The sequence below is a fragment of the Setaria italica genome, chromosome VII (assembly GCF_000263155.2).
Source record: "Setaria italica strain Yugu1 chromosome VII, Setaria_italica_v2.0, whole genome shotgun sequence".
Lineage (NCBI taxonomy): Eukaryota > Viridiplantae > Streptophyta > Magnoliopsida > Poales > Poaceae > Setaria > Setaria italica.
In genome coordinates, this window is record NC_028456.1 from 29,771,423 (window position 1) to 29,797,142 (window position 25,720).

At 45.8% G+C, this 25,720-nt stretch overlaps 2 protein-coding genes and 1 pseudogene across 6 annotated transcripts; all 3 read right to left on the reverse strand.

Annotated features, from left to right (window-relative positions):
- Window positions 1-214: 214 nt before the first annotated feature.
- LOC101777788 (methyl-CpG-binding domain-containing protein 13) lies at window positions 215-3,784 on the reverse strand. 4 transcript variants are annotated; one of them, XM_004976738.4, is made up of 6 exons: window positions 3,580-3,784; window positions 2,807-2,917; window positions 2,432-2,508; window positions 2,230-2,334; window positions 1,906-2,055; window positions 215-1,557 (listed from the first exon to the last, which is right to left on the reverse strand). In XM_004976738.4, the coding sequence occupies exons 3-6, from the start codon at window positions 2,432-2,434 to the stop codon at window positions 646-648; spliced, it is 1,170 nt and encodes a 389-aa protein (XP_004976795.1). In that variant the 5' UTR covers window positions 2,435-2,508; window positions 2,807-2,917; window positions 3,580-3,784; the 3' UTR covers window positions 215-645. The 4 variants fall into 4 exon arrangements, with proteins under 4 accessions (XP_004976795.1, XP_004976793.1, XP_004976794.1 ...); XM_004976736.4 differs by lacking the exon at window positions 2,807-2,917; XM_004976737.4 differs by lacking the exon at window positions 2,807-2,917 and having other exon boundaries at window positions 2,432-2,531.
- A 3,038-nt stretch (window positions 3,785-6,822) lies between these two features.
- On the reverse strand, window positions 6,823-8,618 carry LOC101767140 (annotated as a pseudogene).
- A 7,112-nt stretch (window positions 8,619-15,730) lies between these two features.
- LOC101779276 (probable potassium transporter 11) lies at window positions 15,731-20,722 on the reverse strand. 2 transcript variants are annotated; one of them, XM_022828293.1, is made up of 9 exons: window positions 19,796-20,722; window positions 19,125-19,347; window positions 18,549-18,794; window positions 18,420-18,470; window positions 17,881-18,144; window positions 17,721-17,773; window positions 17,529-17,643; window positions 17,075-17,329; window positions 15,731-16,938 (listed from the first exon to the last, which is right to left on the reverse strand). In XM_022828293.1, the coding sequence occupies exons 1-9, from the start codon at window positions 19,913-19,915 to the stop codon at window positions 15,854-15,856; spliced, it is 2,412 nt and encodes an 803-aa protein (XP_022684028.1). In that variant the 5' UTR covers window positions 19,916-20,722; the 3' UTR covers window positions 15,731-15,853. The 2 variants fall into 2 exon arrangements, with proteins under 2 accessions (XP_022684028.1, XP_004976796.1); XM_004976739.4 differs by having other exon boundaries at window positions 19,125-19,350; window positions 19,796-20,721.
- Between the last annotated feature and the right edge of the window lie 4,998 nt (window positions 20,723-25,720).

The window sequence follows — 25,720 nt, forward strand, 5'->3', positions numbered from 1 at the left end:
GTACTTCAAGAATCAATGAAGAGAGTACACATCAACATAGCATTTCCTGCAATCCTACTCAAGTCAATAGAGAAACTCAAAGCGGTAAGTTAGGATCTCCCAGAAAAAGCAGCGAGCCAGGATTTTCTCAAAAAAAAAAAAAAGTCAGTCAGGATCTCCCCAAAAAAGCAGTCAGGGTTTCCTAAAAAAAAAACAGTAAGTCAGGAGCCAAATCTCTACATGAACTGAGTCCAATGCTGCAATGCACATCAAAAGTAATACACTGGAGTGTCTGGTCTCAGACATACTACAACCCCAACCACAAATTCAGGGAGGGGCATTAGCACTACGAGCATATCAAGTCTGCTCTAACGATACTAGAAGTGAATACATGATCAAATTATTACTACAATAATACAAACAAAAGAAAGTAGCGAATGCTTTTGCCTTTTGCTTCCTGTGAATTAGACTGATCCCATGAGCACAAGGAAGCATGCGGCAGCTATATTACGTTATTAGTGATGGATCCCCTACACAGTTACAAGCTGCAGCCTTGTTTCCAACGTGCATGCTTGTCGAGATCCCTAACAAATAGCGCTAAGAAGACTACAATTAGGACATGAGATGGCAAGGTAAGAACTCTGTTTCATATTCCCCAGATGGAATTCACTGCGGAGGGAACCAACCACTGCCGTAGAACTTATCTGATGGCCTTGGCACTGAGAGACTAACATGATCGACTTGTGTGTGGTTTCTGTTACCATCATAAGCCGAAGAGGACCAGTTGGGTGCCGCCCCTTTATTCAGATTCTGTGGTGGAAGAAAGTAGCTTCTGTTTCCATCATAAGCTGAAGATCGATATGCTAGAGTGTCATTTAGAACAGGGATATCACCCATCAGAGTCCTGAACGCAAACACAAGGCATGGGTCTGACCAGACATGTCGAAATAGCGATGACAGGGCTGATCCAGGCATATTATTATCAGATGTTCCACCTTGTCCAATTTGTTGTGGCAGAACAGGTGCCCCAGCTGGTGCATTCTGGCATGCAGCATCTCCTGAAGAGTTAGGGACTGATGCTCCTTGAACTTGATTGGGAACTGAAGGGTACTTGTCTTCAAACTTTTCTGAGGAGCTTTCATCTTTCCTCTCAGGAAGTACAGAGGAATTAGACTTTCGCCTAGGTTTCTGGGCTTGCTTTGGTTGTGACTGATTGGTGATGTCTGAATTTGTGCTGATAAGTTCATCTCTTGGCGCACTATTGTTTGCTTCCTGGCTAATCTTCAGTGCAGCTAAACGAGGTGATGATCGAAGAGGTGTAGCAATCCCTTTGACAGGTTTAGTTTTGCGTTTCTTTTCCTTGGGTCTCTGCTCCGCATTCGCTCCTGTCCTAGTAACAGATTCAGCTTTTCCTGGAGTGTGTTCTATCAAGCCTGATTGGATGCTCTCGGACTCTGAAGCTTCAACTCGAACAGCTTCCCTTTGGACATTTCTCAGTGTGTTCGTACCTCTTGGTATATGATATTCATTGGACTCAACATCAGTATCCGGTTGTGTGTGATCTGATGGTTTCCCTGTCTGAATTTTACAAAACAAAGATCATCAGTTGGGTAAGTAACAGCCAACAAGAAAAAATCCTTCTAATTCACTCAGTTAGAATACAAAAATCAAAGCACAGCAGCAGTGTAATAATTTAGCATGATGCCTACGTCAACATAAGATGCATCGTACTTCAACTATCATGGAACAATGTTTGTGTTTAAGTGCATATAGGAAATCTGAAATTCATACTACCTCAAATAAAACTTCGTGGTGATTTGCATCACCATGTCAATCCAATATTGTAGTTTCGTTCCAAAAAAATCCAACATTGTAGCTAACAAGGAGAAACACAGATGCGGGTCAAAGCTCAAAGAAACAACTTACATGATCAGATTGGTCCCCTGCAGTATGCAGGTCCTCAATTTTTCTCTTGTTTGGCAATGTAACACATTGACTGATGTCTCCAGATTCAAGATAGCGGTACACATCCTTAAGAGAGCGAAATTCATATCCATTGACTGGGTCAATATAGAACTGTAGATAAAATGAATCGATCAGTTACAGTCACAGAACAAATAGCTATATAGAAATTCGGGCATCAGAATGAAACCATAAAAAAGTAGGAGATAAACATGTTAGAAAAACAAGGTCAAAAGAAACTTGTCAGTTAGACATTTTCACAATTGAATCAGGATAACTACAATTTACCATGTCACCCTTGATTCTAGATCCATTTCGATTCTTTCTAGGTCTGCATTCTTTCAACCAACCGTCAGGTAACCCCTCTCCAGCAGGCTCGTACTTGCCATCAGCCTAAGCAGGTAGCAGCAAGTGGAACTTTAAACAATACTGTCAAATAGGACAGCCATGTAAAAGAGAAACAAAAGAAAAGAGTTTCAAATTTATATACCATGGCATTTGGGTTTTGCAAGGACAATCTCACTTTGAGTTATAGAATGAGAGCCCTCACAAGATCAATAACTATGCCTGGTTTAGAACAGCAGAAGATCCTGTTTAGCTCAGAGAGACAATGAATGGTTTACTAAGTCACGCAAGGAAACTTTATGTATGTTATTAAGGGCATATATGCATGGTGCACATTGCAAAATGGCTTAGTGTGATCAATATTTATGTACTTTAATGAAATGTGCCGCCTCATGTGTTGCGCTAAAAAAAACAAATGGAACAAGGGCACACTCCCATGGAGCACTTAAGCACTACTTAGAAGTTACTGCATGGCTCAAAATGAACGAGAGCAACTGAAATTATATTAATCCATCCTTACTTCAATTCACCAATTCAGCTTCAGAAAGAGACAACCTATTATGCTCATGTTAGCAGCGAGCAACAGAACTTCATAGAAGAATGGACCCACCTCCCCGTATAATCTTAGATTCTACAAAAACCAAAACACTCAAAACTAGGAAGGTTAAATCTTTTATAACCTATCTAGCAAGTTCTTTGAAGATTAACTGAGCAAATTTCTAAATAAGCGCTAAATACCCTAGTTAACAAAAAAGAGCCTAACTGAAAGGCACCTTTTTCATGAGTTTGTCTAGCATTCTGACTGTCGGAAAAGCACATTAGCATGGCGTTGTACGTGCAGCAACTTAAAATAATTAGGAATACTTTTTATTTTAGATAACGGAATAAGATTATCCCGGCTGCTGCATCAACCTAGGATGCACAAAGCCGTTTTCAAGTAGGAATCCTAGTCTGGAGCTATTTAACTGAACTACTGGACCAAGCCACGCACGCACTCTCAAGTACATATCTTTTTGGTTTTCCCACAATTTCTGCTTCCAGATCCAAACTCTGACGCATATATATCACCAAATCAAGCAGTACAGAAGCCACCGATAACAATCACATAATATAACCAAGAACCCGCCCATGTTCCTTTACAATCCAAACTCTATTTTTTTTTCTGAAACCCAAAAAGCCCCAGTATAGCGCATAAAAAATCAGCTAAAATACAAGCTTTATTACACGCACACGGGCTCGAAGTAGCAGCACGCGCTAGCAAGAAACGAGGAGCCGGAGCAAGAAAGAACTCACCGGCCGGCGCTACGGCCTGGCTGCGGCGGCCATGGAGCTCGGCTTCCGCGGAGATTGCCGCCGACAGGAGGAGAGAGGAGGGAGAGGAGGACACGGCAAGGTAGCTGTTGCTCCCACTGCTCCACCTCCACGCACTAGGAAGGAGCAGGAGGAAAGGCAGCAGCTTTCTTTTACCCGCGCCCAGTGCCCTGATGCCGCCGCGAGCCCGCGACTTTTGTCTGCTCCTCAAGATACGATGAGGTGCTGCGCGGTGGTGGTGTCATGTGCTGACTGTGACACCGTCCTTGGCTCCTTGCAACATTAATCTCTTGCACAGGCACGGCTGACCATTTTTTTTCTCCTTCCTTGTGCTCTCTCGTTTTCTTGCTAATCACGTGTAAACCAGGCAGGACAACTGCAAAAGCACTCATTAGCTTGCTCCAGAAAGAATTCTTTCCCAATCACTTTTTGTTTCTTGTTTTCCTGCTTTTCTGGGTGGTGATGATCTAGTCTGAAGGTTAAGAGTTCAGTCAACGATGTTTCTGCATCGAACTGCATGGTGTTTGCAGCTTTGCAGCGTTACTAGCAGTCAAGTACTCTACTGGGCTAGCACTCACTCTGTACTGAGTACAACCTTGCCCGATTCTGCAGTTGAGGTCTAGGTCACATCAATCGCCGTACGGATGAAGATACCCCAGCGAAAGGTATTCTGGTGCCAAGTGCCAGTGTGCCACTCCTCTTGGTTGCCCCAATTATTGGCCTCATCCTTCACAAAATCAGCGCCTGCATCCTTGACGACCATTCCAGACTGATATAAAAGTCGCAGTTACAAGTTTGGCAGAGGCAGATGGGATGAGCAACAACCAAGCAGATTAAGCTAACCTGGGGTCCGTGAATCGTGTCACATCCACTAATTCAGACTGAGTGAGGTAGCAAGGGTCCCTGAGACTCTGAAGGGCAGAGAAGTCAATCAGAAAGAGAGGGAGCATCACAATGGCAGATAGCAACATGAATGTACTATGGAGGAAACCGTTTCTCTGTAGCTCCCAGCTTTATTAGTGGCATGGCTAATCGAGGGAGATGAACAGATGTCGACTTGAGCGGGGTCATTAGACCCCACTTTCCCCACATGCTCAAGCGTGGAAAACGATGGATCCCACTCCCTTGCTACCTGAAACTCAGCATTCGGAGATGGATTTCCACAAACCATAATCGTCAGTTGTAAGGCGTAAATCACGCAGGAATTTAGCTTGGAACAATTGAAAGCAACGGTACGGGCATCAGCACATGCGGGTGAAGGATAAAGGTTCCTTGTGGGCACTGGGCAGCAGCTCACCAAACACAAAAATGTCTGCTCTCATCTGAAGCAGCGAGGCTGAAACGTGGAAAAGGATGGATCACACGTTTCTTGGCAGTAAGCAAAGTGCTACAGGTGCTCATCTAAAGTTGCCAACCTCTTTCTATCTGAATTTTACACATTCAGAAAATCCCACATCGTCGTGGCTTGGGAGAATTGACAATAATGAGTGATACGCTTGTGCAGCTGAAGCCTGAAGCAGAAACGTTCCCTGCAAGCTCACTAGCTCACCAAACGAGGCCTACTCGTCAGGGTCAGACGCATCTCGATAGCCTCCCTGCATCCCTGCACCGAGGATTCAGACGGCGCCAAAACCTGCAACGCTAGGCTGCAGCCTTTTGTTACGGCGCTCCGAGCCGAGCAGGGCGCCCTTCCTTGCCCCGCCATGGTTTCGCGGCGGGGAGGCGGCGGCGCGCGAGGGACCCGGGAGGCAGAGATGTAGCCGCGGCTTGGATTGGTGTGTAGAGTTGGGACGGAGGAGGCGGCTTGCGCACCGGTGGCCGCGGCTGTGGAGGCGGCGACAGCGTCGCAGGTGAAGACGGCCACGCGGAGCGCCGCCGAGGTAGCCGGGAGCCGACGCGGGCCCACTCGACGGCGGCATTGATCCAGTGGGGAGGAGGCGGCGAACGAGGCTCAGCGGCGCGCAGGTGAAAGATTTCAAGGGTCGGCAGAACCCCCGGCTGGCTCGCCATCGACGCCGGCCGCCGGCGGCAGGAGGGGAAGCGGCGAGAGTAGTTTCCATAAAACCCCCTGAAACTATGAACAAAAGGACCCCTGATTAATTTCACTAAGACCCCTAAAATGGATCGCCATTAATAGTCGCGATCCAAATATTTACATATAAAACCCTACTATTTTCATAAAACCTCCTACTTTGGATCGCCATTAATAACCGTGTTCCGATTATTTACAATAACCTTAAACTTAAATTGGATCACGATTATCAATCGCGATCCGATTATTTACAAATAACTCCATAAAATGGATCACGACTGTTAATCGTGATCCAAATACTTTCAGAAAACCCCCTAACTTAAATCGAATTTGTACCTGCCATCCTCTGTTCTGGACATCTCCTGGCCCCGTCCGCCGTCGAGGCCGCAGGCGACGTGGATTTGCCGGAGATCCATCCGCTAGCGGCGGTGCAGGAGGGTTGCCCGCTCCCCCCTACCCCGAGCATCATCTTGCTATTCCATGCTCCGCCGCCGGAACCTTCTTCACCGGGCCCCCCTCATTTGACTGACCTCTGGCTGTCCGTCCGCCGTGCGTCCGTGCGTAGATGATTGGTGCGGCCAAGTCGCAAAAGCACTCGTGAAAGACCGGACTTTTAATCCGACGGAGGCCGCAGGTGCAGACGGCGACGCGGGGCGCCGTCGAGGTCGCCGGGAGTGCCCACTCGACGCCGTCGTCGGTTGGGCCTTTCGAAATTGTCGGACGGATGGTTCGCAACGGCCAGGAGCTGGTAGCTGTGGGCCTCAAGAAGACGGGGCGACGAGCGCTCTGTTCGCTTCAGCTTATTAGTCGGCAAATCAGCCGTTTCAGTTTTCAGCCGACTTATAAGTCCAGCCGAACAGGTCCAAGGATGGCTACCTGGGCCACTCCCCGCCGGCCCCACTGCTGAGCAGTGACGGCGGCGGCGAAGAACCACGTCCTGGTCTGCTCGAGCTTTTGGCAAGCCGTCAAGCGGGAAGAGAACGGGAACGATCGTGACAATGATAAGAACGCCAACGCCATCACTAGCAGTCTGAACGTTTGGCGCCGGAGCTGTCGGTTCCGTAACAACATATCCGTCTCATCCGGACCTCACAAAATCTTCAAATTTCCACTGATCCGACTCTTCGGCGGTCGGACTGTGAGATTGCAAAACTTTAACCTTGGGACAAGCAGCTAATGCAGCTCGAGTGATTGCAAAACTTATCTCGTACAAAAGCTACTCATCTGAAGCAAGCCGCTCTACAACCGGCAGCCTCCAAAATCAAAGCTTGCACACCCTTATTCCGGAATTCCGATCGAGCTCAGTGCTTGAAGTGCCTGACACTGGCATCAGTTCCTTCCCTCGTCGCGAAGACGAGCGACACGCCGTACTTGTTGCAGCACGCGACGGCGTCCTTGTCCTTCTTGCTGCCGCCCGGCTGAGCGATGATCCCGATGCCGATCTCGCACGCCTCCTCGACGGCGTCGTTCCAAGCTGCAGAAATCGATGGCCATGTCACTTGCCAAAGCAAGACGAGCTAGCCCAGAGTGAGTGGAGAAAAGAGATACCGCTGTTTCTTACCGAAGGGGAAGAAGGCGTCACTTGCCAACGCAGCTCCCTTAGCCTCTTCTCCCGCCTTCCTGAAGGCGATCCTAAGGCTCTCTCGCCTGTTCGGCTGGCCACTACCCATTCCCAACATGCAGTTGTTCTGCAGCGATAGCATCAAGCCCATCGTTAATAAGTTCAGTCATTTAACGGCAGTAGCTGAGAAGATCAGAAGAACATACGAACCTTGGCTATAACAATGGCGTTGCTCTTAACATGCTTCGCGCAAAGCCAGGCGAACCTGGCATCAGAGAGCTCATTCTCTTGGGGACCCTCTCAGACTTTGTCTCAAAGATGATGTCTTCAGGGGTTAGATCATCGGACTCCTGAGCCAACCCCCCACCACTGACCTGCCTGAGCCAAAGCATCCCTTTACTGCTCCTCTTCGCCTCGAGTATTCTCAGCATCTTGGACTTGCCTTGGAGAACCTCAAGGCCCTTCTCTGTGTACCCGGGCGCGATCACTATCTCGTAGAACATCCGCATCTCGCCATCTGTAGGGCTTCTGAATTCACGGATTTCCTTGGCAAGTTCCTGAACGTATTGCAGGATATGACTAGAAGTGGCCTATGATGGAAGAGACTGGTAAGGGAGGAAGCAGCAGAGTTCTGAATACCTCATCAACTGTCGTGTTGAACGCAATTATCCCACCATATGCACTAACGGGATCTGCCCTCACAGCTAACCTGTAAGCTTCAAGGATATCCTGCCGGGAAGCAACTCCACACGGATTTGTGTGCTTCACCACTACACAAGTTGGGCTATCAAACTCCGAGACACAATTCCATGCCGCGTCCGCGTCCAAGTAGTTGTTGCAAGACATTTCCTGTAAAGGAATATTCAGTATTCAAAGCTCTTCAAGATATGTAGAATACAGGTTATGCTGCACAACAGGGTACTCTAAAGCGTAGGAGAAGCAAGTTACAATTACTCATATGTAACTTCGCAGGGTTAAACTTAGATGTATGACTTGCGAATTATGCTAGTCAGGCTCTGTATTAGCCTTCCTCTTATTCAATTCCACAAATTCACCAATTGCTTCACTACTTGAATAACTGAAGTTACTGACCAACAATCTCACCTTTCCATGGTGTTGAATAGCAGTTGCAATGCCACCAGCACCTGCTAGATAAAGGCCCTTGTCAACATAGAAGGCAGAATTCTGGTGAGGATTTTCGCCATACCGAAGTGTAGACTTCAGTTCCAGTGGCACAGTAAAGCTTGGAGGAAACATCTCTCCTACAAAAACATAACACGCGTGCGGTTAATAGCCATATAAACAGTACATCATTCAGTCTGTTACTGAAGCGTTACCTTTCTGGGATTGCTTCCACAACCATTCAGACACCGCAGCATCGTAAGAGGCAACATGCTGGAAAGCTTTCCATGCCAACATCCTGCGGAACTGCTTGTCCTCTTTATTTCTTTTAAGGTACTCAAGTAAAGCAGGATAATCGTTATGATCCACTGTTAGACTATTGTAATTATAGTATGTATGATTATAGTAGTCAGCCCTTGATTTTAGGCATGTACGCCTGTGCGGTTGGCTTAGAGCCACCCCGGCCTCCATATGTATACAGTCACATTGCTATGGAATAGATTGATTTTATTCCCACAATTACACTTTCATCCACCACAACAAGAACATCCTTATGGTTCAGTCACACCAAGAGCAACAAATTAACAGAAATTTCCATAGTTAAAGTATGAAACCATTTATGTTGCAAATGTATGCATAAATTGCAGTTCCGTGGTAACGGTAAGAGTTACTCTGTACATAGTGTCAAGAGACAAAAAAAAAATAGTAATTTACCTTGGCTGCAGGCTGCAGCTCTGATCATTGTAGGCCCACCAATATCAATATTTTCAATGCCATCATCAAAAGAAATGGTACCAGAGGTGACTCTATCATAGAAAGGATACAAATTCACCACTACTACACCAAATGTCCCTGTGCTCCAGAAAATAAGTTTTTTTTAGTGCAGTGACCAACAAAGTTGGTAGAAAGATTGAGTCCGTAACAATAAAAAATAAGTCGCATGCATTTTAAACACCAGACTAATATAACTTACCAATTCCATGATCCTTTAGTGCCTTCAAGTGATGCTCCTGGTTTCTCCGAGCTAGAATACCACCGTGCATACTTGGATGCAATGTTTTCACTCTTCCATCAGCTGAAGTAACCAGACAATATGTGAACGTTCGAAAAGAATTATGCTTGTTATCACTAACAGCATTTTGCAGGCCTTTGTACCATTTCAGGAAAATTTGTGATGTCTTCAAATTTTGTTTCATTGACTCCTGCAGCTTCCAGGTTGGATGCGGTTCCACCACTGGAGACGATGGAGTACCTATATAAAATATCAATAAGATTCTTCATTGCCGAGTTACATGTTTCTCCTTGTGTTTGCATCCATTTGTTTTTACTATACATCATCTGCAGGTACAAATTTATCCATGGACCATGGTGGATTTAGGTCCATACAGTACCAAGACCCTTAGTGACAAATTCAGGAAACAAGTGGCACACTGCAGGCTGCTTACCCCAAGCCCTGAAGACCATTGCCAAGGTAAGCCAAGTCTGTTTTATCCGACAATGATATCAACACTCGTTTCTTTCCTGACACTGGTATGATTTCACCAACTGTTAGTAAACCTGAAGTAACGTGAAGCTGCGAGTTTGGACAAAAGATGGCATGAAAGAACATGTGCACAATTTTATCAATAGCTAGAGCATAGATATTCATAAAAACTAGTGGATCCAATTACTCGGAGAAAGTGAATAGCCGCGAGAAGCATAATCATCCAAATAGTATGAAACTTTCTTCATCCATAGTGTACAAAAAGCAATCTTTTACCCCCAAAACCAAAAGGAAACAACACACAGATCAATAAGAAAAGGACGCGACGCGGCCCGCGTGGCGCGGTTCAAGTTCAGGTGCAGGCGCAGACGGCGCCGGCCGGCGGCCAAATTGTACATGCGCTCTCATAAAAAAAATTCTACCGACGCCCAGAGTAACCAGGGCGCGCGCGACGTTTGGACGGCACGGCGACACCGACGACTGCGGCACCGAGTGCTGCAACTCCTCCGTCCGTCCCGCCGCTGTTGAAACAAAACTTCGCGAATAGGAAACCGACGGAAGAGATGCTGAGAAACCGGATCGACGGCAGCATTGATCCAGTGGGGAGGAGGCGGCGAACGAGGCGCAGCGTCGAGAAGAGGAGAGCGACAAGCTGGTGAAACATTTCAACGGCGAGGCTTGGATCGCGACTAATAATAGTGATCCAACTATTTACAAAAAGATCCCTGAGTATTTTCACTAAGCTTCCTAAATTGGATCACGATTAATGATAGCGTTCCGATTATTTATATAAGAACCCTTACTACTTTGAAAACTCCCCAATTTGGATCGCACGGTTATTTACATATACCCCCGGATCGCAACTACTGACAAATACTTCCATAAAACCCCCTACCTCAAATCCGTTCTGTACCTCAAGTCCGTCGACCGCCGTCGAGGCCGCAGGCGCCGTGGATTTGCCGGAGATCCGCTAGCGGTGCTGAGGCGCCGGTTGCCCGCTCTCCCCGACCTACCATCATCGGGATCTTCTCCGCCGATCCCCCTACCATTTGACATCTGGGCGAGAGGGCGTCTGCCATGCGTCGGACGAGGCGGCGGCGGCATGCTGGAGGACGATCGGCGCGGCGAACAAGTCGCCGAGCACGCGTCAAGGCCCGGATATCTAATTCGACGGAGCATTTGCTACGCGAGTGCGCGTTCCCCAACAGAAGAGAGTTTCGCCGCAGGTCGTGTCGTCCCGAACGCCGACCACGGCATGTCGGCGTCGGTCGTCGTTCCAGACGCCATTGCCAGGGGTGCGTCATACTCGCCACACGGGCGGCAACAGCCTCTCTCAGGCGTCAGTCCACAGCATCTATTTTTCGGTAGAAACGCAACCCCAGCTGCGCGCCGCCGGCTTTGCAACGGGCGGCACGGTGGCATCGCTCCTGCAACTGTGGTTTAAGCCTGCCGTGACACTCACAGCTGGAGCAGTACATGAACAAGAACTCATTGTTTTCAATCTGTTTTCTGTACACGACAATTTACATATATCCGGGAACCAAGAACAAGGATTTGAGAACTCGGAAGGGAAGACGATTTGAGCATCTCTTCTCTGATGAGACGTTTCATTGTCTCCTTTGAAATATATCCTAAATGACCATGACACAATTTCGATGAGACCTCTATCATTTCGCTTACACTTTATAATGAAACTTAATGATGCATTTATTGACAAACTCACAAATGTGCCTAGAATCATCTAATGTAGAAACATAAATAAGGTTTCTCTTTAAATCAGAAAACATAACGTACATCACTAAGCTAAAGATTGAAGCCACTAGCTAATTCTAATGAGAAGCTCGTGACGTCTTCGACTTCAACTTTACTCATTAGCGACACTAAGACTTTGCTCCCCATTCTTAGGGGGTGTTTGGATACGAGGTGCTAAACTTTAACAGTGTCACATCGGATGTTCGGATGCTAATTAGGAGAACTAAACATGAGCTAATTATAAAACTAATTGCAGAACCCTGTGCTAATTCGCGTGACGAATCTATTAAGCCTAATTAATCCATCATTAGCAAATGGTTACTGTAGCACCACATTGTCAAATCATGGACTAATTAGGCTTAATAGATTCGTCTCACGAATTACACTCCATCTGTGCAATTAGTTTTGTAATTAGTCTATGTTTAATACTCCTAATTAGCATCCAAACATTCAATGTGACGGGTGTTAAACTTTAACACCATGGAGCCAAACAGGCCCTTATAGTTCTCACGAATACCCACAAGCTATGCGCACGGTTGCACCCAAGTCGATCCACCAGCTATTAGAAGAAATTTTGCTAAACAGAACTCATAAATATGAAACAACATCATTACCTTTATTTTGCAACCACTTCTTTTTTAGGATGAACTACAACACTCAGAAGGAGCCCTAGAGCATTGCTGATCTCATTAGCTACTGTGATGGTGTAGAAGAGGAGCTTTAATGACTGGCTGCATAAAAAAAGGTAATGTTGTTTTTTCATTATTAATGAGTCTTCCTTAGCAATTTTTTCCCTAATACCTGGTGGATTGACTCTCAGGTGCAACTATACACATTACTTAAGGCTATTCCATGAGAATCATAAGAAAGGGGAGCGAAATCTTAGAGTCATTGATGAATAAAGTTAAAGTCTAAGGCGTCAGGAACTTCTCAATAGAATTAGCTAGTGGTTTCAATCTCCAGCTTGATGATGTACCTTATGTTTCTAGCTAGCCTAAAGAGAAACCTCATTTCTGTGTTCCATATTAGATGATTCTGAACATATTTATGAGTTTATTAATAACATAAACGTACCATCACTTTTAATTATATTTCTAATAATGTCTTGCTACTTTGCAAGGACTGCTTTATATGTTCTCTATATATGATAATCTTTGTGATGACTATTTGTGATAATTCGAACAAGTGTAAGCAAAACAATGAGACCTCATCAAAATTGTGGCATTGTTGTTTAAGCCATATTTTGAATGGGAGAATGGAACGTATCATAAAAAAGAAGATGTACTAAGACCATTAGTTAGATTTCTTTTAGACTTGGAACGAAAATACTCAAGACAATTATGGAGCTACGATCTCATTATAAAAAACTTAAAAGATATGGGAGACACGCAAATATGGTCAAATTTACTCTCATTCACATGAAAACTTACGAATTGCTCAATTTTGACTCTAATTTGATGAAACAATAAACCCTAGGCCCTAATTGCTCAACATGAAAATGAAATTAGGCTCAATTAGTTCTGTTGTTCTAATTTAGGCACGAATCCATCTAATCTAGGTCTAACTCGCCACTTAGGGTTTAACCAGATTCGAAAAATCAATTAAAACATGATTAGTCCTAACTAACTAGAGATAATGCCACATAAACTTGCATAAAAACCTATCTGAATAAGAACCGGTGGCACATAAAAACTTGCATAAACCAAGTGATCCGAGACTAATCAGAGGCATAAAACCCGATTAAGCTATGGGATGAGGATCTAGTGGCTAAGGAAGATCTGGTGCCAAATGTTAATCTAAACATGCATGAGTACTTATCCACACGGATACTTAGCCTAATAAACATGATCCCTACATCGAGCCAATGAAGAAATTAGTGAAAGAAAAAAAAAAAGTCTGACCACAGCTTGAACCATCCATGAATCCTTATGAATTGGAGATGATGTAGACGTAGCGGTGGTGATCGTGCTTCTGCTCCCCTCAAGCACCACGCTTACTAGTCAGCGAATCGGCGAATCCGGGCGTGGTACCGGGTGGTGTAGCGCCGGGGCGAAGCTGTGGCAGCGGCGGAGAGGTGCCGCGCGAAAGCCCGCAGCGAGCTCGGCGGCGGTCGGTGACGGTGTGACGTGCTGAGCACGACGGGCACGGCCGGCACAAGAACGAGCGGCGTTGGCTGCCAGGGCGGTTTGCCTTCGGCTCGGCATAGCGGCGATAGCGCGATGCCGCATGGCCGGAGCAGTCGCAGCGAAGTCGAAGGGGTGCGCGCGTCGCGGGGCAGGCGCAGGCGTGCCGGTCGCAACCGCCCTGACTCACCGTCGCGGCGCGGGGCCGGACGGCGTCGCCGTTCCAGAAACTATTGCCGGCGGCCAAATTCGACATGCGCGCGGCGGCAATCTTCTTGAACCGACGGCCTGCTTGTGCGACGGGGCCGGTGCACGCCGTCTCCCGCTGCCGCGCGTGATAGAAAAGAATCGTGTGGCCCGACTGCGGCGCGGCAACACGTTATCTTCTCCCTCCGTCCTGCAGCTGAGCGAACAAAATTTCGCGAAGAGGGATCGACGGAAGAGATACTGACAAACCGGATCGACGGAGACATATACCCAATGGGAGGCGGCGGCGGACGGAGGCGGGAGCCACAAGCTCTGGCGCCGGCCGCGGCGGTGGCGCCTGACTAACGTAGCCTCCTGTCGGCGGTGTGCTCGCGCGCCACGGTGCCGGCGTCCTCCGCCGAAGTTGATGAAAGATTTCAACGGGCGCCAGAGGCCCCGGCGAGCTCGCCATCGACGCCGACCGGCGGCGGCAGGAGGGGAAGCGGCGAGGCGGAGAATCGTTTTCATAAAACCCCCTGAATTGGATCGTGACTAATAATCGCGATCCAATTATTTACATAAAGCCCCTGTGTATTTTCACTAAGCCTCCTGAATTGAATTGGATCGCGTTTTTTTTTTCGAGGTTAAGCCATTCGGCAAGCTTTATTGATTCGAGAATAGTTACATCATTTACAAGAAATTGGCGAATAGATGCAGGGGATCATCTATCCAAACACATGAACTTTTTTCTTAACATGGCTTGCCTAGTCAGCTCATGAGTTACTGAATTACTCTCCCTATTACAGTGGCTAATAGAAATTGCGGCAAAGTCCGTCCAAAGCCGACAACATTCGTCGTATATTGCCGCCGAAGCCGTAGTTGAGAAACCTCCACCTAGCATTGTATCAACCACCTCCGTACCATCAGCTTGGATTTGCACCCGATTGGAACCAATCTGCTGGCCAATAATAGTTTGTCTCTCAAAGCTGAAGCTTCCGCCACAGCTGCGTCTAGCACGTGAGAGATATAGCTATACGAAGCTGTGATGAAGCCGCTCGAGGCATCTCGTATGACCGCGCGCCAATACTTCCCACCCCGTAATTTTTTCAAAGGATCCATCTACATTAATCATAAGGAATTCGTCCACCGGATTCTTCCAAGAATTGTTGACCACAGTCGATATCTTGGGCGCTAAAGCATAATTTGTTGTGATCGCCGCAATTGACATGGCTGCTCTGGCTGGACTCTGAGTTTCTTCCCCATGTACAACTTGTCTTCGTTGCCACCAAATGAACCAACAATCTTACAGCCAAACCTACATTTTTAAACTTCTTGGCCAGACTTCCTTCTATTTTCATACCAATTCCTACTATTTTCACAAAACTTCCTAATTTGGATCGTGATTAATATCACGAACCGATTATTTATAAATAACCCTCTAACAAGGGATCGTGACTATTTATAGCGATCCAAATATTTTCATAAAAACCCCTAACTTAAATCGGATTTCTACCTGCCATACTCGGTTCTGTGTCTCGTGGCCCGTCCGCCGCCCGCCGTCGAGGCCGCCGGCGACATGGATTCGCCGGAGATCATCTAGCGGTGGTGCAAGTGAGTCGCCCGCTCCCCCACCATCATCGTGGTCTTCTATGTACCGCTGCAGAACCCTTCTCCGCCGGCCCCCCTGCCGTTTGACATCTGGCCGTCCGCCAGGCGTCGGACAAGCCGGCGGCGCCGCCGCCGCGCGGACGACGACCGGCGCGGCCAACAATTCGCATAGCACGCGTGAAAACCCGGGTGTTTAATTCGACGGAGGAGGAACGTACGCCGCGCGTGCCCCAAACGATTTGTGCACTCTCAGCTGGAGCTGTACATGAACAGGAAGAGAAGTGGGGAAATTGTTTTCTAATCCATTGTCTTATTCTGTACAAGAGAATGTACATATCCAGGAACCAAGAACAAGATTCGAACACGGAAGGGAAGAAGAAGTTAATCTCTCAGATGTAGTAAATCTGACCGACATTGAGCAGGCTCTCATGGGGCACGTTGAAGAGCACGCTGTTCTCCCTGCACATCCTCCTCATGAAGGCGTACATGTAGTCGACGGCGAGCTTCTTCACGATCCCGGAGTCCCGCCGCGCGCGCACGATGGTGTTCCCCAGAATGTGCACCACGCCGGCGTCCTTACACCGGTTCAGGAACTCAAGCTCGTCGCCCACCGTGCTCGCCTGCCCCGCCGACAACCTCGTCGTCAGCAGGCCGCTGTCCGTCATCCCCCTGCTGAGCGGCGGCCGCGGCGACTGCGCGGGCACGATCGAGTCCTGCGACGAGAAGCTCAGCTCGCCGTTGGAGCACATGGTGCTGCAGGTCTTCTCGCCCAGGAACGCGCTCGCGCCGCCGCTCATCAGCGCGCCGGCACCCCCCCGCTCCGGCACGCTGAACTCGTCCGAGTCGGAGTAGCCCTCCATCATGCTCTCCAGCCGGACGAATAAGAGGACGCAGTCGAAGAGCATCTTCTCGAAGTCCTCGTCCCTCTTGTGCAGGTCCTTGTACCCGTACCTCGCCACGCACCGGAACATGTGGTAGCTCTTGGGCCCGATCCTCCTCACCAGGAACCTCTCCTCCGTCGGCACCGTGTACACCGGCAGGTACTTGACGCAGACGAAGACAACCACCGAGTGGATCGCAGGCAGGTTGGTGATGAAGTGGGAGAAGATGTGGGGGACGCCGCTGGCCAGCTCCGTGTACACGAAGCCTATCCCCGGGACCCTGACCAGGCCGAGGCTCGGACCGAGGCCAAGGATCCAGGCCATGGACACCTTGCTGTGCATCTCGAACTCGTAACGCTTCACGGTGCAGAAGTGCCACACGTACATGATGAGGAAGAAGGCCGTCGCGATGACGAGCGGGACCCAGCCGCCCTGGTCGATCTTGAGTATGCAGGCCACGAAGTAGGGGACCTCCACCATGAGCGAGAGCACGATGAAGGTGATGACCAGGACCCAGTGGCTCTTCCACACCAGCAGCATTATCGGCACCATGAGGAATGTTGTAACTAGCATAACTATAACCACGGCGGTGCCTGTACATTCAGTATGAATGTGACAGTTAAGTGTTGTCTGATGTAGTATGCAGTATTAAAGTGCAGGTCATATCATGAAAATTCAGTTCCAACTGTTCTCATACTGAATGTCTTTGGTTTTCAGAGGAAACCTTACCATATGCGTTTCCTATCTGGCTTTGGTTCTTGAATCCGGCAGTGACAGCAATGCAAAGAACCAGAAGGACCCAATTGATGTCAGGGATGTAAATCTGCCCAAGGAATTTCTTCGAGGTGTGGACTATCTTCACGCGGGGAAAACAGCCTAGTGCAAGAGCTTGCTTTATTATTGAGTAGGTTGCAGATATGGTGGCTTGGCTTGCAACGATTGCTGCAGCAGTTGCTATGACAAAGGCTGGCCAGTATATGGCATCTGCAATGATCAAAGGTATCAGTATGAGCACCAAATTACAAAAAGTAATAGTGCACAGTGACAGTACACACTATCAATAATGTATTGTGCACTATGCTACATACTGTGCACCTAGCAGACATCATATGGTGGCACACTGACAGCTGTGTCTTGAAATTAGTAGTGAACAGAATGGTAAGATGTTATAGATGAGGGGGACCTGGAATGGACAGATAAAAGGCGTCGGCCACATGTTGTTTGTGGGAAATAATGTAGGCAGCCTGCCCTGTGTATGCCAGTAGAAGGCATGGGAACACAATCAAGGTGAAAGCAATCTGCAAACAGATATCTTCACTTTAGTAAACATGTAATTACATATGCATATGGCTACTCGATACTGAAAGCATTTTACCTGAATTGCCAATACAGGAAAGTGGCAGAGATCAGCAAATAATGCTTCAGTTCCTGAATCAAAAAATAATAATGCTTCATGTTGCAATGGATTTGATAGAGGTTGATGAAAGGTGAACTCTATTGCTTAAAAGAAAAAACTACAGTGATCTGACTCTGACCTGTGATGCTAAGCATGACTCCTCCCAGAGAGGTCCATATGTCAGAGTTCCATCTCCGTCTGAAAAACCGGTATACATATACTGGGTTGTATGCTTTTAACACGGAGTTATTATACTTGTGTATGTTCACAGCTCCGACACTTCCGATTAGGATGAACCAGAGAAGAACTATCGGTGCAAAGAGCCATCCCACTTTATCTGTGCCATAGTGCTGCATGCTAAATAACCCAATCAAGATGACCACTGCAACAAGCACAACAACATCTGCAAGATGCAGAGGAAAGCAAATATGAAACAGTTTTACTATATCAAATTATGTAAAGGATAGATTCAGATATTGGAATCATTGTAGTAAAACCAAAAAGGATGGATGTAGTAATGAGATTGGGATACGTAAATCAACAAAAACAGATAAGTGTTACACTAATTTCCTTCGACCTTTGCAGCAAGAAAAAACTTTTGTTTGCTTACAGTATTTGTCATTGACAATCAAAGTTGCAATACAGAGATTCAAATAATATAAAATGGCAAAAACATACCAGTACTCATGTTCTGATTCTGAACTTTTATGCCACCTGATGCAGAAAGAACTACAGGAAACGCAAACCATCAGATTTACTCAAAACAATGTGTGCTTAGCATTGCTCACAAAAAGTGATGATGTCTACCAGATATAGCAGGAGTAAGGATTCCATCTCCAATTGCTGTACAAGTACCAATGAGAACAAGAATAAGAAGAATGTTTCTCTTATATGCATGTGCCTCTAGCCATCTCTTTATTTTTGCTGCAACTGAATTCTCCTCGTAGGTCTGCCGACTATATGTCGTCAATTCCTCATCAGTCCTGTGTTGATTAGGAATGGTGTTGATCTTTGCATGACGGCATAATAGGGAATAAAGAGCAAATGTACCACCTGCAAGAAAGTGCGAGAAGTTGTTACCTTACAAATTATGAAATCTAGTGATATCTCCAGCATTGAGCAAATTAAAATGATCTGAGGTCATCAGAAGAATGCAATTTAGCAGAAACTTCTGGAATCTCTCCAGAATAGAAAGGTAATCTTCTAATAAATTCAAGCAGTGTCCGATGGTGCGTACAATTTTCTAATATGTACAATTATGTGTTTAGAGAAGTATTGCTGTTAGTCTTTCATTTTTCTAAGGCGCTTATCAGACCATACAAGGGGTTGGTTAGGCATTTGCTTTTAAACAAAAACTTGGTTACACGTTGTGAGGATAAGTACCTTGACCGTTGTCATTTGCCCTCAAGACAACAAAAACATACTTCAGAAGAGGAATGAGAGTGAGGGTGTAAATAATCAAGGAAAGAGCTCCAATAACATCCTCATCGTCATCTACTCCACGAGGAAAGATATTATAGAACACATATAAAGGCGATGTGCCCAGGTCACCAAAGACCACCCCAAGGCTCTGAAATGCCAGCCGTATTAACAAAACTGATGAGAACTTCTGCACGAAAGGAAACAACAGTCAACAGAAATTCTTGATTTAGAAATCTGTTTACTTAAATCACAAACTAGCATTCTTCTTTCGGACCAAAGATTCTTCTGGTAGTGATTTCATTAGGGTAGAATGAACCAAAGACTTGAGTAAAACAAAAGGTCCTTAGTTAGGAAAATGGTAACATGATCCCAGGAGTCATACCAAGTTTCTTCAGTCATGCTCAACAAATGGCAATTTAATTGTTCATGCAGTAAAAATGTAGAACCTATGCTGAAGTGGCGCATTTATTCTAGAATCTAGATGTGTTCAGAGAACGGTCTGCACAGTGAAATGGATTGTCACATGCAGACACTAATCTTACATCTACTGCAAGTATTCAGGTAAAATTCAACTCTTGGCATCAAAAAAACAAAACCAACATGAAACACACTGAAAAGGAGAAATGCCAGACCTTCTCTCTGTACATATTCTTCAGCCTGCCTGCCTCCTCATCCATGGGTTGATCAAGGTTTTGATCTAGTTCCCACATGCTCCCCCTATTTGTCACCTCACTTTCTGACAGCGACGCCATCGACCTCTTTTCCCCTCAGCGACAGTTCCTCGAACGAAAATTTTTGTCCTACGAACACCGTATTGAGACTCCTATCTCACACTCGATATTCAGACTCGGATCTCGTCACCAGCATCAGTGCATTCAATTCTTTCATCAAAGAAAGATTGGAGCAAGCACCAAGCCTTCCAACCAAATCTCCCCACCAAGCAGCTCTCTGCTTCCTGAAGAACTGTTTCCACCACTTTGGTGTTTGCAAGAAACGAAAATGTTCCGTCCCACAGCGAAGCGGCGAGAAATCACAGCAAACTCACAGCACAGACCGAAATCACTATGCAGAAATAGGCCACAGGTTCCTGTAGCCACGAATAATCCCGACCAAAAAACCAACCTTTGTCCCGAAGACCTCAACAAAAATCGAATTTTGACGCCGCGGGCGCCAAGACCGCCCCGAACAGGCGAAGCAAAAGAGCCGCGCGAGGAGGTCGGAGGAAGGTTGAGGTGGTCAGGTGGAGACAGGAGGAAGAAGAAGCAGCAGCAGTACCCACCCGTTCGGAGCGAAAGAAGGCAAGAAATACTTCCAGGAGCAGCAGGTGCCTGGGCACTACAAGGAGATATGGCAGGTGGGACGCCCCCACGAATTTGGTCTAGAATTTTTTTTTCGAAATACAATTCGGTCTAGAAATAAATGACAAAAACCTCCTGCCTTTGGATAAGAATGATTGCAACTTTGCCGCTAATTACAGACAAGGAGAAGAACTGAGGAAGAAGATGATAGGAAAGGAGGGACTAGGGACTAGGGAGGGAGGGAGGAGAGAGCAAAGAAGTTTTGTGCTTCTTGGCTCTTGCATCTTCTTGCCTGACTGGGTGGCTGCTAGTGCTTTATGGCTGTAGCCTGTAGAGTGTAGACCGGACCGTAAAAACTGCTGAGGATGCTAATGTTGGCATAATGACATGGAAAGTTACTGTCTTAGTCATCTAAAGAAAAATATTACCGTCTTACTGGCATTGATTCTGCTTCATGAACTACTTAATTAATCAGTTCATGTTCATTTGGTGATCTTGGGATCCAGATTTGTCACCTTCTCTGTTAAACTAGTATTTCATTTCAGTTCATCTTGTCTGCTAGTAGTATGGTATGGTACTTGGTACCTGTTTGCTCACTTGCAACTTGGAATATCTAAAATTTGTGGTTTGACATTGTTGGTTTTTATATGTGCCGGGATTTTTCTATAGTATCTGGAGTTCTAGTCATCTAGACTACCAGCACTAACCAATAGTCAGTTAGTGGGACGCCATTTTTAAAGTTCAATGATCTACAACCTGAGCCAGTTTATTTTAGTTTATCTTTATTGTATTTACACTGTTCTTTTTTCATAAAAATAATGAGAGAAAGATTAATCAAATCGTGTAACCGCCACCAGATGCATCTTGTGGCTACCCATTTGCTATGCAATGCATCTATACAAGAGAGCGTTTTTCACATACCTAATTCAAACTTCCCCCATCCATATGCGTCCTTTTCTAGAGAGCTCTATCAGTAGTTAATGTGCCAAATAACATTACAAAAAATGGACAATTTCGGATACTGTTACATCTGCCACAGCTGGTCCCTCCGAGAGGCCTACATCTGAAAGCCTTGGCTGGTGTCCAGCAGCGAAACATGCTGGTAGATAGGCTTGTAGGAATCTTGTTGTGTTTTTGCCATATATTCTTAAGAACAAAAGCCCTGCAATTATGCAAGGGAATTGGAATGGAATGCGATGATTTTGTTCAAGTAATAATGCAGGGGAATTATGCCCGGGGAACTAATTCCCTGTGACCTTTTCTCGCCGCTGAAAAATCAAAATATTGTTTTCTTTACGATTGCAATAATGCAATTGATTCACGGCCACATGAAAAGTCACGAATCAATATGCACAAACCAGAAATAGTTTTATATGCCTTACATGCTTCACGTTTGCAAGCCCTGACATTTCTTGTTTTTCAGGTTAGTTCTGAATATGCCAAGATGTGCGTCAGACAAGCAGCAAGGTTAGTTCTGACTGACGGTGAGCGCGACGGCTAGTGCAGGTGCAGCCACTGCGCCTGCGTCACGGCTCAAACGGAACTGGCTCATCAGCGTACACATCACCAGGTAGGTTGCAGGTATGTTGGTGCATGTAATTTTATCCACATGAACTTGCAGAAAATGACCCTTCTGCCCTCCTATGATTTTTTTTTTCTCTTGACAGAAAGCCCTCCTATGATTTGAAAAAGGAGTCATGGGCTCATGGCACTACAGTAAGAGCACCTGAAAGGCATGGCCAAGAGTCCCGGAGGGCGCAGCAGGTCATGGATAAGCTGATGGTTCTCTGTGAACCAGTGAGATCGATGATGCATGGGAGCGTTAGTGGATGTTATTCTCTGCAGGTGGTGTGATGCATGCTCCACCACCATATATGCTTCCTTGGCGGGCTGATACTTGATAGGATTATCATTCTTCCTCTCATACTGGCAGTTTCCCCCCTCTCTCTATCATCCAACTCACTTTTTTTCTTTTCTGTGAGTGTGTGGGGTTGCAAGCTGTCCAGCTCCATATTGGTCAAGTTACATCGAGCAAAAGATAAGAAAAGGAAACTTGTTCTTGGTGGCGACACCGTCTTTTTCTTCTCGGTCGAAATACTATGTATTAGCCTTTTAGACTTGACTTATCGGTGCAGGTAGCTCAACACACTTAAAATATCTCTTTTTTATCTAGAAGCAAAGCGAAACGCGTGGGTGCTTTTGGAGTTTGAACTTGTAAAATTTAATTTAGGAAACAGTGGGTTATAATATATGAATAAAAATGGAGTTATTTACAGCAAAGAAAGAAAGAGGGAAGAAGAGGAGACTATTCAGTTAGCTAGATAATGGTAAGTTATTTTATGCTGTTAAACTGCATTTTTTACCTCTTTTTGTTGATAATTCCTAGCTAGAAAACACCCTGCACGTGTCCCACAAGCAATAATAATGCCGAGAACAAGAAAGTAGGGAGCACTTTGAGTGAGACTGTGAGAAGGAAGTGCACTGATCCTGACCTAATTTGACAACTAGGTAGCTAGCGTTACTGTTAACCCCTTGCAATGCTCCAAAATATGATGATTAGTCAACCTTGATAGAACTCCTCTAGTAATACATGTGGTCGGAGCTTCTGTACGTCCGCCGTTTTTTCTTTTTTCAAAAAGTGTGATGATTAGTTTGCTTGTCATATCCAAGGCTGAATGATATATCCGACTCCCCTTCTCTTTTAGGCCTGGTTTGGTTACTCTTACTTATTTTTATTTTTAGCACCCGTCACATCAACTGTTTAGATACTAATTAGAAGTATTAAACATAGACTATTTACAAAACCCATTATATAAGTGGAGGTTAAACGGTGAGATGAATCTATTAAGCCTAATTAGTCCATGATTTGACAATGTGTTGCTACAGTAAACATTTACTAATGATAGATTAATTAGGCTTAATAGATTTGTCTCGCCGTTTAGCCTCCATACGTGCAATGGGTTTTGTAAATAGTCTACGTTTAATATTCCTAATTAGTATCTAAACATTCGATATGACACGTGCTAAAATAAGCAAAGGACACCAAACGCCATCTTAATAACATAGTAGGGATGCACGCGTGACGTAGACAAAATTTAGTACGAGCTCGATGTTTGAAAAATCGTCCAAGTGATCCATCTTGAGCGCCAGGACGTCAAGCATAATGAAAAAAAAAGGAAAATAAAAGAAAAAACAGTTTGGTGAGGCAATCAATTAGTGAGGCATATTCTACAAGATGAATTGCGTTAGGGACGTTCATTTCTGAATGTTAACAGGAGCATCTGCAGGAAGAATTTTGAATTATGCGCTCATAGAAAACTACAATTTCTGGTCGCTTACATGCACTGCATGTCTGCATCACCAATTAGGTTCTTCAGCTAGTGAGCATTATTGGAGTTAATTTATTATATCCATTGGTTCCAATCTGTCCTCCATGATTAGCTCTTCATTGGGCACGGAAGTCGGAACAAAATTCCTTAATTACTTGAGAGGTTTTTAATAATTTTGTTTTTGTTTCCTCCTATACGTTGAGTACGTGTACTACCTGGTTGAATTTCATAGAACGGATGTACGGATGCGTACGTGGCTGATGGATGCTGTTATTTGATTATGGCCCATGTTAACCAAAGTTCGAGTCTTAGGAACGTTTTTTAAATTCTATCGTAAGTAGAGACAGTACTAAGATTACCACTACAGATCTTCTTAATCTAGCGCACTGGGTGTAGGTCAACTATGCACGATGTAAAAGATGGGAGCTGTGGATCCCACAAAAAGGGGAGAGGGTGCGACACATTGTTAAGCTAGGTTCTCAAGCATGAGAGCCAAATATAAAATAGTGCAGCACTAAACATATGTTGACTTCGCTTGATCATGGAATTAATCGTCAAAGTAAGCAAAAAAGTCGCATTGTTTGGATGTACATGTACGGCCAAGGTGTTACGTGCTCCCTTGGAGTTTCTAACCTTTTTTTTTGCGAATTGACAAACTTTGTGCTGTCAAAATCAGCTGCTAGCTCGCTCTAGTTTATAAATCATAAAAGAGTTTAGTTTTGTGTTAAGTGAAATTTATTTAACTTTGACTGAGTGTATGTGTTTACATATTCAATGTGAAATAAATACACTATCACAACATACTCCATGCTTGATTTAATGAAAGTAATTTGATATTATAAATGTTGGTGTATTTTCCTATAAAATTGGTAAATTTTGCTTGACAAGACTTATGGAGGGAGAAACATGAATCTTTTACTTATGTTATATATCATGCATGCATGGTGCAAGTATCGGTGGGTTTTCGAATCAATTCACGTCACATCACATGGAGAGTTGGAGACAATCTTATTTGTCGGCGAAACGGGATGCATACAATGATGCAAATACAGCTACACACCGTACGGCGCGGTTGCCAAATATGTGCGTTGCGGCTTCAACCAAATTAGTTAGTTGCGCTTTCTCGCTCGAGCCGGCGAGCGTATGGTACACCGTACACACATTGCGCCTTGAATAGTATTATACTCGACTGCACCTACTATCATAATTTCAGGCTGGTATACCATTATTTTTTTTAAACGAACCAGGAAAGAAGAATAAGTCCAGACTGGGTACAACAACAGAGCCACCAAGTGACTCCTAGTGGATAGCGCCAAACTCAACTCAAAATAAAACAAACTATGGGGTCGGTCGGATTGAGATATCGACACAAGCCGCAGAATGCTAACGCCTGAGCACCGACCACCATGCCGCACCACCACAACCTAGGAGAAAAGCCGACAAGTAGCCCTCACCGCCAGCGCCGTCATCCTCGACGATGTCCCATGCTGAACCAGCCGCTGCCACGCAAGGACTGGCCGCCGCAGTTCGCTGCAAGTCGTGTAGCTACCAGTGACTCCACCATAACGCCGTCATTCTTAGATCACACACACACGGTCGTCGATCTCCCAATCCACGGCCTTGCGTCGGCAGAAGACAATAGAGGAGCACACTGCACCACGCCGAAAAGACCACCGCTATGAAGGACCCAACGCCGAAGCACCGTTGCTGCACCGTACACACCAAATGACAAAACACCGCACCGGATCCTGGCCCTCCAAGGCAACTCGAACGGGGGGTCTCGCCACATCCACCGCCGCACACCACTCCTCGGACACATCACCTTAAAGTGAACGGGAGCCTCGCCACTTCCGCCACTGGACTCCACTCCAAGGATCCGGACTCGCTTTGCCGCTGGGGGTGACATGGTGCCACCAAGCTACTCCAATCA